The sequence below is a fragment of the Electrophorus electricus genome, chromosome 3, assembly GCF_041902795.1.
Source record: "Electrophorus electricus isolate QZ-2024a chromosome 3, ASM4190279v1, whole genome shotgun sequence".
Taxonomy (NCBI): domain Eukaryota; kingdom Metazoa; phylum Chordata; class Actinopteri; order Gymnotiformes; family Gymnotidae; genus Electrophorus; species Electrophorus electricus.
Window position 1 is genome coordinate 990,826 of NC_137499.1, and position 12,998 is coordinate 1,003,823.

Below are 12,998 nucleotides of genomic sequence, written 5' to 3' on the forward strand. Positions count from 1 at the left end.
TTTTAATGTCTGTGTCATTCCTTTGTGTGTGTGTGTGTGTGTGTGTGTGTGTGTGTGTGTCTCTGTGTTAATATATGTGTGCGTGTGTGTGTGTCCTGCTGCAGGCACTAGAACTGCTGATGTTTATAGATAGACAGACAGACAGACAGACAGGGTCTTGTCCCGCTTTCTCACTTTTCAACCAGTTCTGCATTTTTCTGACATGCACGGTGTCACTCCCACTATCCTCCTGCCCGGGCCATGGTGCACCATGGAGCAGACATTCCCTCAGGAAAGAACACAGTATTCCCAGGCATGGATGAGTTCCCAGCAGCAGGGGCATGCCAGGCCCAGCCTAGTGTTCACACAGACAGCACTGATGTGACGGCTTACTGAGTGCAGACGTGACCCTGCTGCAACTCTCTATCTCCATCTCTAATCAGTCATTTAGAGTCCTCGTAGGCCATGAGTCGATGCCTATAAACACTATGGGATGTTTGGCTGCACATTAAGCTCGTACTTGTCAGGAAAATGACAATAAACCGGCTGGTTTTCTGTACTGTGGCAATGGTTGAGTTATAAAGTAGAGTGCATTTGAGTGAAACAGAACAGAGATAATGTGTAAGTGTAAATTCATCAATGTAAAGTTGCCTTTTAGGAAGCAATATACTGCCATTTTTAGCTAGTGGTTTTGGATTAAGGTACAGTTAATTGGCATAGTCTTATACCAAAACTCCCAACAGAACTGAGGCTAGATGAATTTATGCCATCTGGGATTTGAATTATACATGACTTGGCCAAAGGCAGCTTTGAGAAAATCTGAGGGGACATTGAGTGTCATACAAGGAAACGGCTCAAACCACAGAACAACTACATGCTATCAAAACAATGTACATTTATTTCAGTTTTTTTGTGAAATTCAAAAGTGGCAACTTTATTTTATTTTATTATATATATATATATATATATATATATATATATATATATATATATATATATATATATATATATATAAAATTGTGTGTATGTGTGTATATATATATATATATATATATATATATATATATATATATATATATATATATATATATATATATATATATATATAAAATTGTGTGTATGTGTGTATATATATATATATATATATATATATATATATATATATATATATATATCTCCAACAAATTTTCATGACAGTGCTAGAGTTAGCAATGACCTACGACCCGGCAGATGGTTTCCAGTGAGATAAACCACTGTTGGTTCATTGCTGATAAGGGGCCGTGATCCAGTGTGAATCATGCAATGTGCAGAGGATTCTGGGAAAAGTGTCTGGTCTCCTTCTGCAATGTCTAAGCATGAATGAGAGTACTGTGTATTCATTTTGGGGAACAACTGAAAGGTCTGTGAAAGTATTTGAGAAGCAATCTCTGTAAATGATTGACTGACACACTGCCTTCCCTTGCACTGCTGATCACAGCGTCTGCTCTGGCCAACAGTATTGGGTTTTTTCCCCCCTCACTTTATCAGTTTCAGTCCACATTTCTTGTGGGATCTTACTCAGTAGACGCAGTCAGTGAATACAACTGTCCATTCGCATGTCCAGTGTGGGCTTATCGTTTCCCGCTCAAATTCTGTGTAACTGTCGAGAGGACAAGATCAGGGAATTGAGTGCACTCAGTTCGAGTAGCAGAGGTCAGCCGTCTCTCCAGAATGGTGTGTCTCGCATGTGGCGTGCGCAGCTGGAACGATCCTCCTTCGGTCCTCACTGCTGCCTCCTCACAGCGCATATGGAGTAGGGCAGCGGCTGCAGTGTCATTCCCAGTCTGGGACGCAGGCTGGGAATGACGCCCTGCGGGAAGTGTAGGCAGAACCTCTGCAGCAGTGTGGTGAAGAAGATGAACAGCTCCATCTTGGCCAGCTGCTCACCGAGGCAATGCCGTCTGCCTAGAAGGCATCGTGAGAGGCATGTAAGGACGAGGTGGAGATTACTGACAAGGCCAGCTTTGTCTGGATTCTAGGTCTAACTTCACAGTCTCTGTTTAAGTTGCAGAAATTTTCACTGCTGTTCAGTTTTTTTTTTTTAAATGACAGAGAGAAATGACCTTACCGACAGAAAACGGAAGAAAGGCATCCTGTTTCACAAAGTTCCCCGTGCTGTCCAGAAACCGCTCGGGGCAAAAGGAAGCAGGCTGGCTCCAGTACTTCTCATCGAAGTGCACAGAATACAGGTTGGTGATGACCATGGTGTCCCGTGGGATCGTGTAGCCCCGCACCACTGTGTCCTGGGAAGTGGCCCTGAAGATTCCCAGTGGGACGACGTTGCAGAGTCGCAGGACTTCGTGTAGCACCGCGTCCACGTAAGGCATCCTTTGCTTGTCCTGCAGGGTCGGCAGCCTGCCATTCAGGACAGAGTCGATCTCCTTCTGAACCTTCTCTGCACAGCGGAGAGCCCACAGTCAGTTCCCAGTTCACACCCTCACGGCTCGCCTTAAGCAAACGATGATCACAGCAGGGGTGTAGGTGCAAACAGCCCACCTACCTTGTATGTTGGGGTAAAGAGCCAGATAAAGGATAGCCCAGCGCAGGACATTTGTGGTGGTCTCTGTGCCCGCAATAATGAGCTCTCCCACCGAGAAGATCAGATTCTCCCTGGAGAAGGAGGTGGCCTTGTCACTAGCACTCTGCTCCATCTCGTCCAGGTAGGCGTCGATGTAGTGTCTCGGTGACTGCCGCACCCTGCCCTGCGAGAAATGTTCAGTGATCTGCAGCAAGAAGTCATAAACCTCTTTGGCATTCTGGAAGAGCCTCTGGTGCTTCCCAAAGGGCAGATATTCGATCCAGGGGAAGGCGTTGTAGAGGAAGGCCCAGGCACTCGCTGCTAGCTCCACGTTCTCACTGAAGATCTCGATCATGTGCTGGAAATCGTGGTCATCATAAGTGAAACGTTGTCCAAATATTATGAAGTTGGTAACGTTGGAGATGGCATTGGTCACAAGGTGTTTGGGGTTGAACGGTTTTCCTTTGTACGTGTCAATGGCATCGATGAAGAACATGCACTCCTCTGAGATTTTCTGGAACATCATCTCCCCACGGCCAAAACAGCGGAAGCAGTTAACCGCTAGTTTTCGGTGTTCAATCCAAGCACGCCCATATCTACAATTGAGAAGTCCTGGAAATAAAGAGGGAGTTCAGTCACAAAATAAAAGAACATTTGTTTGCCTGGAAGCTAAGCAGTGGGTCGCTACAAGACGCGTCCAGGAGCTATAGGCACGACTTTCAAATTAATCAGAAATAATGGAAGTTTTGGCCAAAATACAGATGTTGCTCATTTCCATCTTGAGAACAAATGCTATCCCCCACCCCCTTAAACATTTCCTGAGCAAATTTCAGTAAAGGTATTAACTTTTCACTTATAAAGACAAAAGAATCCTGCCAACACGCAGTTAACTGTAATGAACCCCATTCAAATCGTCACAGCATTTTAAATTCAGGAGGTTTCATCCGAATCATCCACTAATCTGATTCCATCATGTTTTTGACTGGTCACTGGTCACTGGTGACTGGTCACTGGGCCGTAACCCTCGGAAAGCCAGCAGCTCTGTTGTGTTTTACCATCATTCTCCGCATGTTAATGAAGTTTGTTCAGCTTCGTTCGGTGCTGTGTCGGTGGTATTAATAAACGGAAGAAGTCTGTCTCACCTCCCATTTTTGTCATTTTCTGGAACAAGGGCAGGCAGGGCCGGTCTGCAAACACCTCACTCTGGTGCTGCAAACACTCTTTAATGACATCATATCCATTCAGAATGACGGTGGAAATGCCTCCCAGGTCGAGACTAAAAATCTGCAGGCAAATGGAACAATTAATTCAGCCGGTTTGCCAGATCTCTTCCCCCTAATGGAAACTGTATTAGATGATGGCTTTGGACGGTGGATACAGGGAGCTGCTCAGCACGGCACGAGCGCGTGAGTGAAGCACGCTGACTCAGCATGCGCGGGCTCAGCGCGCGCCACTGTCCAAGTGCAATGGGAAGTGCCATCCTTTGATCTCCTCCAAATGCTCTTTAGTGCAATGGAGATTTGCTCGAAGAATCTGCACTTGTCCTATGACACAGACACAGATAACACGCGCAGCAGCGTGGAATGCAGCCCGGAGCAGCAGGTTAACCTGTCATGTACCGTGCCATTTCAGAACGACGTGCGCGCTGGCACGGTGTGGCATTAAATAACTACACCAGAAGAGTCCAGCTGAAGACGTGCCATACCTGTCCATAAACGTCACTTTGTTTCTTCATGTAGACGTGCGGCTCTAGCGCGAGCGATAGAATGTTTCCTACGACAGGCAGAGGTGTCGGACCGGGCGGAAACGCTCGCGGTCTCCGCTGTTTCACCAGCTGTCGTATAACCAGCAGGATAAAACAGGTAGAAAGCAAAGTGCATACGTATAGGACCGTTTTCTCGTACATCGCCGCGAGAAAGCTGGCCAGAGTGTGCAGCAGCATTTCGCGTCTCTGCTTTTTAAAAAGTTCCCCCTTTGCTTTCCGTTAATAGTCCCGTGTTTCGCAGTACATGCTGTGTCCCCCTCTGAAGGGATGAGATTGGCTCAGTCAGTCAGGGTCATTAGCTAGTATTGATCAAGTCAGGCACGCAGCAAACTTTGGCACAGTAGCAGAACCGATAGTCTTTCACATCGACTCTCTTCTTAGCCTGGTTTCGAGTACAGCGACAACTAAATTGAAAGGAAAGAAGGAAATACAGTAGAAAACGTTTTTGAACGTTGAACCTAATCTGGTGGAAGTCTAAGCCCAGGAAGGCAGTGGAGGGTAGAGAATTCAGAAATGAAAGTCGGAGAACTTAATGCTCAGTAAGTAATTTTAGAATGGAAGAACTAGTCAGTATAGGGCAGATACTCTGGTCTGGCAGTACACAAACAGGTGTGTGAAGCAAGCGTGGTCTTTAAAATGATCAACCCACATGATTTGGATATTGGTGTGGGCTGCAAACAGGCTTATCTTGTTCGGCAGGGTTACGCGAAGGCTACAAAGTTTGACCTTAGACTCTGATCCCAGAATGTAAATGAATATAATGACAGTACAGCATTGGGGAAATGGTTAGTGCTTAACAGAGTTCCTAAGGTCATGAAACATTAAAACTCAAAGGTTTGCTAATGTAGTGCGTATTAATGTAATTTTAGAACTTTGTTGGCGGTGGTGTCTGACATCAGACTGAATGGATCAGGCATGCACAAAGCTGGGTTTAAGACCTCACTCGCTTAGATCAGATGAGTGAAATTATGGTACATACATGATGGACAAGTTTATTGTGCTCAAGATAGCACATGCAGTTTGTCGCTGGAATGAGATAGTATGCCAAGCATCTCAACAAATGCCTGTCAGGAATACTGAGCAATGCCCTCACACGTGACCCTGTGACTCAACAATGCGCCGTTTGGTTTCATTTGAAATGTCTTTCTGCACTTTCGCTGCTCAAGTACATGGAGGAAAAGTTTACTCTTATGCTATTTTAAGTATTTGGGGATATTTAATCCCTATGCCACATCGTTCACACTACTACACTAAACTATGCTCTTTTCAGTGTATTTTAAGTATTTTTGAGCTTTAAAAAACGACCTTTTATTCGAAAATACCTGTATCTATCCCCCAAACTTGTCTGACAGACACAGTAAAGTGTCTGTTTCTTCCCGGCTTCACGCCCATGTAACTACGCAGTTGCTATGAAGTATGCTGTTAGTACAGGTTAATGCAGTTAAGTCGTCCCTTCTTCCATGCAGAGCCATAAACTCTGCGTGCACAGCCTGGAGTTTATTGAGGACAACTGGCCACTCACATTATGGGCCAAACCGTTTCCATTTTTACAATCATATTCCAAATCTCATACTACTCTATGAATGAATGATGCAGTAGCTCATCAGTGGAGCAGACAGGAGTATAAAGACTGTTATGCCGTGCTTATCAGCAGTGGGCTGCTCATCCAATTCTGGCTCCCGCAGTACGTGAGCAGGCAAATCATGGCAGCGAAGGAGCTGTAACATGCCCCGCTGACTCTAATAACGGCTGCATAAGAGGAGATCGTGTGATGAGTAAAGGGCGAAGGCGAGAGCGTGCGGGCTGGGTGGCGTGCGGGCTGGGTGGTGTGCGGGCTGGGTGGCGTGCGGGCTGGGTGGCGTGCGGGCTGGGTGGTGTGTAGACTGATTGATGACCAACACTCAGTGATTAAATCTCATTTCCTTAATGTCTGAAGATGGACCGTGCATGCTCTCAGCTCTCCATTTAATGCAAGGCTCTGTCTCCTCAAGGGTTATGGATCACGTTCTGTTTTCCCCTCGAAACCTTCACACATCCCACTTCATCTCTGTGCTGCTCGGCCTGCAGCTGTTCAAACAGACCGTTTGTGTGACTGATGCGGTCAGGGGGACATGAGTTAAGGACGTTTGATCATTTTCGGATGTAGCCGTATTCTTTTTCACCACTGAAAGGCACTAAAGTGTTTTATCCACACGTAGGCAGGGAACAGTCTTTTCAACTGCAGACTTTCCTTTTGCACTTCCTGTGAAGTCTTGTGATGGCAGAAGTCCTCAGATGCCGCTTTAATAGATAGTTCGAATCTTCCTGTAGTGTGCAGGGTATCGTCTTTGAAATGCAAATGATTATCTGTCACTTAAAATAATTTTCACAGCAGTGGGCATGCCACGAGACGCTGGGATGCTAACAGATTGGAAAGGTTACCGCATCGACTCAGAAAGCTTGACGATGGGAAGGAAAGCTCACAGACGGAGCTTCACTGATGTCTGCCTTCGTGTGCCCCTCCTCTGCTGCAAGTGCCAATTCCTTAGATCGAAGGGGCTGTTTGCGAAGGCGAGCTCGGTTTTGCGTCAGTAACAGGGGCGAGCTTGGGTCTCCGCTCCTGCCAGGTCTCCCTGATTTACTGCTTCAGCCATTGGCTCTGTGCTGGGTTCGATAGCACTAAAACACTCGCCGCTACTAATGGGGCCTCTTCTGTGACGCAAACACTGAGTCTCTGCAGAGAAGCTTTATGAGGTCTGCTGGTTAAGAAGAGGAGAGTCAGATCCAAGGCACACGCTGGTACGACACACGCTGAGATTCTAGGCTCATTACTGTCAACATTCTTTGATTTCCACTACAGGTCACATCATAACTGAAAACCAAATAAAGGGATGAGGCACATAATCGATAACACATGTTGTTATGGGATGCAAAGTGCAAACAAAATTTGATTGCCCTTGCAGTTTTTGCATCATGACTTTTATTACATCAGTGGAAACTTTCATTCAGATCTGAAGGTTTTTATTTCTAAAATGGTTGGAAGTTAATGTGACAAATGCGTGTGTTATTTTACAAATATTAATGTGACATAAATGTGTTATTTTACACATATTAAAGTACTGCACCCCCTCCTCCTGGGAGGTATTATGCTAATGATTATCTCATTGCTTTTTTGAGTAATGCAGAGAACTTATATCCCATAACTACAGAACTATTAGCGGCAACTTGTGGACATTGAAAAGCAACAGCGATATAAAATGTCCATTGATGCATTTTCTAGAAAAAAACAACGAATGTTATCCTTAAAACATGACCTTAGTAAAAACCGAGGAGAAGGTTAAAGTCCAGGTCCTTTTGTGTGGTCGTTAACTATATTTGGAAGGACTGGTTACATATTCTTTTGAATATCTCCTTATGACATGGAGCATTGCTGATCACTAGTGAATTTTTGTGAATGGAGCAGTCTGACTGAAGAATGACGTCATTGGTGTGACACACACTCCATCATCTTCCAGAATGAGTGGCCCTCTGATTGGTTGGAGCCAGAAGCAGAGAAGCTCTGGTTGGCTGGTGGAAGATCGTTAAACACCCACACTTTCAATAGCAGGACCCTTATGGTGGGTATATAGGCAGCACCCTCTCATCTGAACGCAACAAAATTTCAACTTGAATTATCGCTTCTGTTTACAACAAGCCCTTTCTTCTTTCAGCAGCTATAGCATCATAAGGTAGGTTAAGGTTTCTTCTACAACTAGAAGAATGCGTGTGTGTGTGGTATTTCACTTATCCAGTGAAAGTTAAACCTGATGAAACTAAATCTGAATGCAATATTCTAAAAAAAAGAAGAAGAAAAGATTTGTGGTGCTCTGGGCATGCAACAGTGCAGAAATGCAGGTTCAGTTAATTTTTCAAGCAGACTTGGAGTGCTTCTCCAGCTGTAGATAGAGATACAGCACGGCAGTTCATTATACTAATGCACAGGCTCCCTCGGGAGGTGCAGGCGAAGGTCCATGTAATCCCGCTAATATCTCTAACACTTTACTTATAGCCTGACAGCAGCAAGGGACCTCAGGACAGACTCAACAACCTAGAGCAGATACTGAGAACATCGTAGAGGACCTGCAGAAATTTCCGAGGGTTAGGTCTACTTCAGATTACTTTGGGGGTTTTTTGGGGGTTTTTTTTTTGCTCCAGGAGAAAAGGATACAACAGAACAGATTCAGTTTCATTTGAAAATGGGTTAGGTGGCAAAGTCATTTTGAAAAGATAAAGTGAAAACAGGAAAGGAGTGACAGATGGTGTGATGGCATGATGAAACGTTAGGGAGAAGAAGGACAAAGCGATGCCCTAAAATGATCTCATTTACCATATTTAGATGGAGTCTTTATGTCTCAGAAAAGCTTGTATACCTGCACATCTAAACGTGTGTTCCTTACTACAGAAGACCATGAGTGTGCTGAAGATATCGGCCCTCCTTGTCACCTACGCTTTGTTCGTCTGTCAGATGTACTGCACAAATGCAGCTCCGGCCAGGTGAGACGGTTTATAAGGTTGCCTATGAGATTACATTATTGTCTCGGATCTAAAAACCTTACAATTTAACACCAAAACATTTTTCCTACACTAATCCAGCATAATCCAGTGGTAAATCTGAGTTTCAAGTAAAGGTTTTTATTTTATTTTATTTTTTTTTTAATGAATGTAATTAGGATGTTTAACTGTAAGCAGATGAATGATTTTATTAGAGATTGCAGACTAGGGGAGAGTCTGTCTTCTGATTCCATCAGCTGGCTCCTGGCCAAGCCACTCTGCCTACGACAGTATCGATCGCTGATGAATCTCAGTTTGGCAGACAGGCAGCCCCCTAAGTGGCACACTCTTAGGAGATTGTTTTGATTATGCGCAGAGCTTCCTTGCGGCAAATAGAAACTTCTTTTGACATGACGTGAAGGATCACTTTCCGGGGACTATCCTGTTCATTCATTGTTCTGTTAAAAAAATGAATTACTCAAAAGTGTTTTTTTAAGGCCTGCTGTGGAGTCCTCACAAGATGACGCTACACTCACCGACTATGAGGCAAGACGGTTACTAAACGCTATCATCAAAGAGTTTGTGCAGATGACTACGGAAGACCTAGATCAGGCAGAAACTGAGGAGAACAGGTACATTCGAACTCCGTTTTTTAAAAGCTGACTGAAGAGTAACCAATGAACTGTGATGAAAAGATATCAAAACCAAAACTAAGGGGATTCGGAAGACATTGCACTGATGTTCTCTCTCGTGTTTAAGAAGTGAATGATCTTTAAAAAAGGTTTCTACGTGAGCGCAGTTCCCCGTAGATATAAGGTGTGGATTTTAGAAGAGAGGTATGTGCAGGACAGAAGCTCAGCTTTTTCACAGTGTGAGTGGATCCATGGAATGAGGTCTCTGCCAGTCTACCTTTGCATGGGGTTTTATTTATGTGGTTTATGAAGGCTTGATACCTTGTTGCCTGAATAAGCATGCAGCCGAATACCTGAAGTGGCATGGACGCAGCATGAGCTCTGAAATACCGCAAACGGAGGTTGCACTTTGCATGCTTTGTGCAGCACTCCAGTAACTGACAAATTATCTGAAAACTAGAACAAGACTTGAGTAGTGGTGAGCCCGAATGTGAAAGGTTTGTTTAGGAAGGCATGTTTTATTTGATTTGCGTCTTAGTTGTTCATTGCAGCTGTTTTGTGCAGAAGGAAATGCGTTTTGCATGCGTGTCACTGTGAGTTGTGCATGTGCTCTCTCCTCTAACAGCCTGGGTAGACCCGTGTCCAAGCGCTGCTCCAATCTCAGCACGTGCGTGCTGGGCAAGCTGTCACAGGAGCTGCACAAGCTGCAGACGTACCCGCGCACCAATGTAGGAGCGGGAACCCCGGGCAAGAAGCGCAGAGCCCAAGCCGCAGAAGTGCCTCCCGCTTACGGAGAGGCGATCGATCGCGTATAAGCGCCTGCCATCGCATCCTGCGCTGGCTCGCTCCTGAGTTTCTGCTGGCCGTACTGTCTTAAGAAACCTATTCATTTTGTTTTTTTAACCTTTGGCAGAGTGACAGGATAGTACGGCGGTTACGTATTTCTGTTTCCGTATCTGTTAAGTTTCCCCGAAACATTTAACCAGCCGCCACTCGCTCGGGCAGTTCTCACAGCCTGAGACAACACTACAAATACCTCTCCTCTCATTTGACTCTCACCTATAATAAACATATTTTTTTCATGGAAACGCTTGACTACTGAACTTTTTCACAAATGACTCAACAAATTTCATGTTAATTTGTACATTTAGGTAAGACATCAAAGCTATCCACGTGCAGATTAGCTCATAGTTTTTTTGCGCCATATGTGTTTTAAAAATATACTTGACATTTAGCTGTGTTTTGAAGCCTGATATCTGACATTTGATGTGATCATTCCGCAGTATTACAGCGCAGAAGAGAGCCTGTAACACAGCCACGTGCGTGACCCACCGCCTCGCGGACTTCCTCAGCCGCTCGGGTGGGACTGGCAAGTTTGTCCCCACCAACGTGGGATCGCGTGCGTTTGGCCGTCGAAGGAGACTTATTGAAGAGTAGGACGCCGAACGGCCCTTAGCAATACGGTGAGAAGCGCGCCAGCTCCTCTCAGACACTCCTCTTTGATTGTGGAAATTCCTGACTAGGTGATCACTTCATGTAAAGCCAGAAATGGTATTACATCTGCATTCAAGGAACGAAGGAAGCGATAACGCCCATTAACAGTCACTGGCTGTAAAAACGAGAGAAACACTCTGCAAATGTTAATCTACTAACTAGTGTTTAAAACGGAATGGCAGCCTCAGCATAATATTTGCGGACGGTCATTGGCGCAGTAGCGGTTCATTATGATTTGGCAGGTCACCCGTCTGTTCGTCCACAGCCCCGCGCCGACTGTGGCCACGAGAGAAAATCCATCACATTTGCGTTGAGATCCTGCCTGAGAACGGATATCCCTCGCCCTCAGAACACACGCCCGCTGGCTGCGCTGACCTGACCCCACCTTCCAACTCTTCATTCGTCTGCTCTCAGAACCACAAATGTATTTAAAAAAGTGTTGCATCCATCCAGATGTGCTGATTCTCCTTGTTTGACTCGTATCTGCAGGGGAGGGGAGGTCAGTGGCCCCGTCTCTATTCCTTCCACAGAGAGCACAGTGTGTCCAGTACGGCTTGGCCCACGTTCTCGCGTGTCTGGGAAACTAAAGCAGCACTCGGATAAAGGCTTCCCCGAATATGGATTTGTCTCGTGCCTTGATGTAAACCACTTTACATGATGCTATTGTACAGAATGTCTGACGCATATGAGGGAGGTACAATCATTGACTTACGAATTGTAACAATTGTGTATCTGAGCAAGATTAAAATGTATTTTAGGTACATAATGTCCGGGTGCTTGTTTCTTTGTCTCTATCAGTTCTGGTTTGTGTACCATGGTGCTCCTGAACACAAACACTAAAGAATTAGAGTTTAGGTGTTTCACTGCACACAGACGCCTGAACAGTGAACAGTGTGACCACCTCACAGGGCAAGTCTGGCCTACAGGAAGAAACCTTCATCCTCAGAACCCTAAACTATCCTTGTTCAAAGGTAGCAATACATAAACACGGAGGATTTAATGACAGAGCTTTTGACTACAAAGCTAGACAAAGAATTAACCAGATTAGTGTTATGCAATTGTCTGAACATTATTCATAATGGATACCTGGTTTATAAGGGATTTGATTCTTCTACAAACTAAATTCAAACTTGATCACTGAAATGTAATGAAATTGAGTTAACAGAGCATGTCATGTTAACATTATTCAACAGCAAAAACAATAATAACATCTATTGACCTGAACAAAGGGCAGCATCATTATGGAAAGAAATCTACTGAAAAGAAGATTTTTTTTTTTGTTTTGGGGGGGTGCTGCACTTTATTTTCGCTTATTAGGCCCTCAGAGCATTATAAAATGACAACAGTGCTTACTAGCCGCCCTCTGGGAGCGAGTTGTCAGTACTGTTTTGTCAGCACTGTGTTACAGCTAATTAACAAGTAACTTTTTCACTGATGGCAGCTTGTGCCCCTGAGAGTTCGTTGTTTATCAATTTCTTCAAATGTGAGGAAAAAAAGAAAAGGGAGAAGAAGAAGATGACGATGGCAGTGATGAAGAGCTGGAGGAGTATGAAGACCCCTCGAAGGGAAGTTAACTCAACAAACTTTTTTCAGTAATTGAGCAAGACACGCAGGACACATTGATCCATGACGTTGAAGCCACTGAACCAATCAGAATCCAGAAAGCACGCTGGCCAGATAGTTCCTAATACTGATCCTACACAGTGACGTCCTTGTGGGATACGCAGGCTTAGAACAGCTCAACATGCATGCTGCTCTGTATTTCAGCAATGCCAAATTAACGATACATGTTAAAGTGGATCAGTGGTGAAGGTGCTGGACTAGTAATCAGAAGGCTGCTGGTTCAAGTCCCACCACTGCAAAGTTGCCTCTGTTGGGCCCCTGAGCAAGACCCTTAACCCTCAATTACTCTAGTTGTGTTCAGTCATAGTTGTAAGTCCCTTTGGATAAAGGTGTCAGATAAATGACAGGACAGTACAGGCTAGATTCTACTGCCTCATACTCTGAGGGACTAATGACAGTACAGGATAGATTCTACTGCCTCATACTCTGAGGGACCAAT

General features: G+C 44.7%; 2 protein-coding genes across 5 annotated transcripts; one reads left to right on the top strand and one right to left on the bottom strand.

The window, feature by feature from the left end:
- Positions 1-1,167: 1,167 nt before the first annotated feature.
- Positions 1,168-6,085, bottom strand: cyp2r1 (cytochrome P450, family 2, subfamily R, polypeptide 1). Its single transcript, XM_081708866.1, has 5 exons — positions 4,242-6,085; positions 3,679-3,820; positions 2,519-3,148; positions 2,087-2,413; positions 1,168-1,923 (listed from the first exon to the last, which is right to left on the bottom strand). The coding sequence occupies exons 1-5, from the start codon at positions 4,476-4,478 to the stop codon at positions 1,742-1,744; spliced, it is 1,518 nt and encodes a 505-aa protein (XP_081564992.1). The 5' UTR covers positions 4,479-6,085; the 3' UTR covers positions 1,168-1,741.
- Positions 6,086-7,884: 1,799 nt separating this feature from the next.
- Positions 7,885-11,702, top strand: calca (calcitonin/calcitonin-related polypeptide, alpha). 4 transcript variants are annotated; one of them, XM_027007440.3, is made up of 5 exons: positions 7,892-8,008; positions 8,722-8,813; positions 9,308-9,442; positions 10,726-10,905; positions 11,202-11,702. In XM_027007440.3, the coding sequence occupies exons 2-4, from the start codon at positions 8,728-8,730 to the stop codon at positions 10,877-10,879; spliced, it is 375 nt and encodes a 124-aa protein (XP_026863241.2). In that variant the 5' UTR covers positions 7,892-8,008; positions 8,722-8,727; the 3' UTR covers positions 10,880-10,905; positions 11,202-11,702. The 4 variants fall into 4 exon arrangements, with proteins under 4 accessions (XP_026863243.2, XP_026863241.2, XP_026863242.2 ...); XM_027007441.3 differs by having other exon boundaries at positions 11,426-11,702; XM_081708875.1 differs by lacking the exon at positions 7,892-8,008 and adding an exon at positions 8,297-8,417.
- The last annotated feature ends 1,296 nt before the right edge of the window (positions 11,703-12,998 follow it).

Coding starts and splice junctions, on each gene's coding strand:
- cyp2r1 (XM_081708866.1), bottom strand. CDS start 4,478: ATGCTGCTGCACACTCTGGCCAGCTTTCTCGCGGCGATGTACGAGAAA. Junction 3,821..4,241: donor AAAGTGACGTTTATGGACAG/GTATGGCACGTC, acceptor ATTTGCCTGCAG/ATTTTTAGTCTCGACCTGGG. Junction 2,414..2,518: donor TCTTTACCCCAACATACAAG/GTAGGTGGGCTG, acceptor TCCGCTGTGCAG/AGAAGGTTCAGAAGGAGATC.
- calca (XM_027007442.3), top strand. CDS start 8,728: ATGAGTGTGCTGAAGATATCGGCCCTCCTTGTCACCTACGCTTTGTTC. Junction 8,814..9,307: donor ACAAATGCAGCTCCGGCCAG/GTGAGACGGTTT, acceptor TGTTTTTTTAAG/GCCTGCTGTGGAGTCCTCAC. Junction 9,443..10,067: donor GCAGAAACTGAGGAGAACAG/GTACATTCGAAC, acceptor CTCCTCTAACAG/CCTGGGTAGACCCGTGTCCA.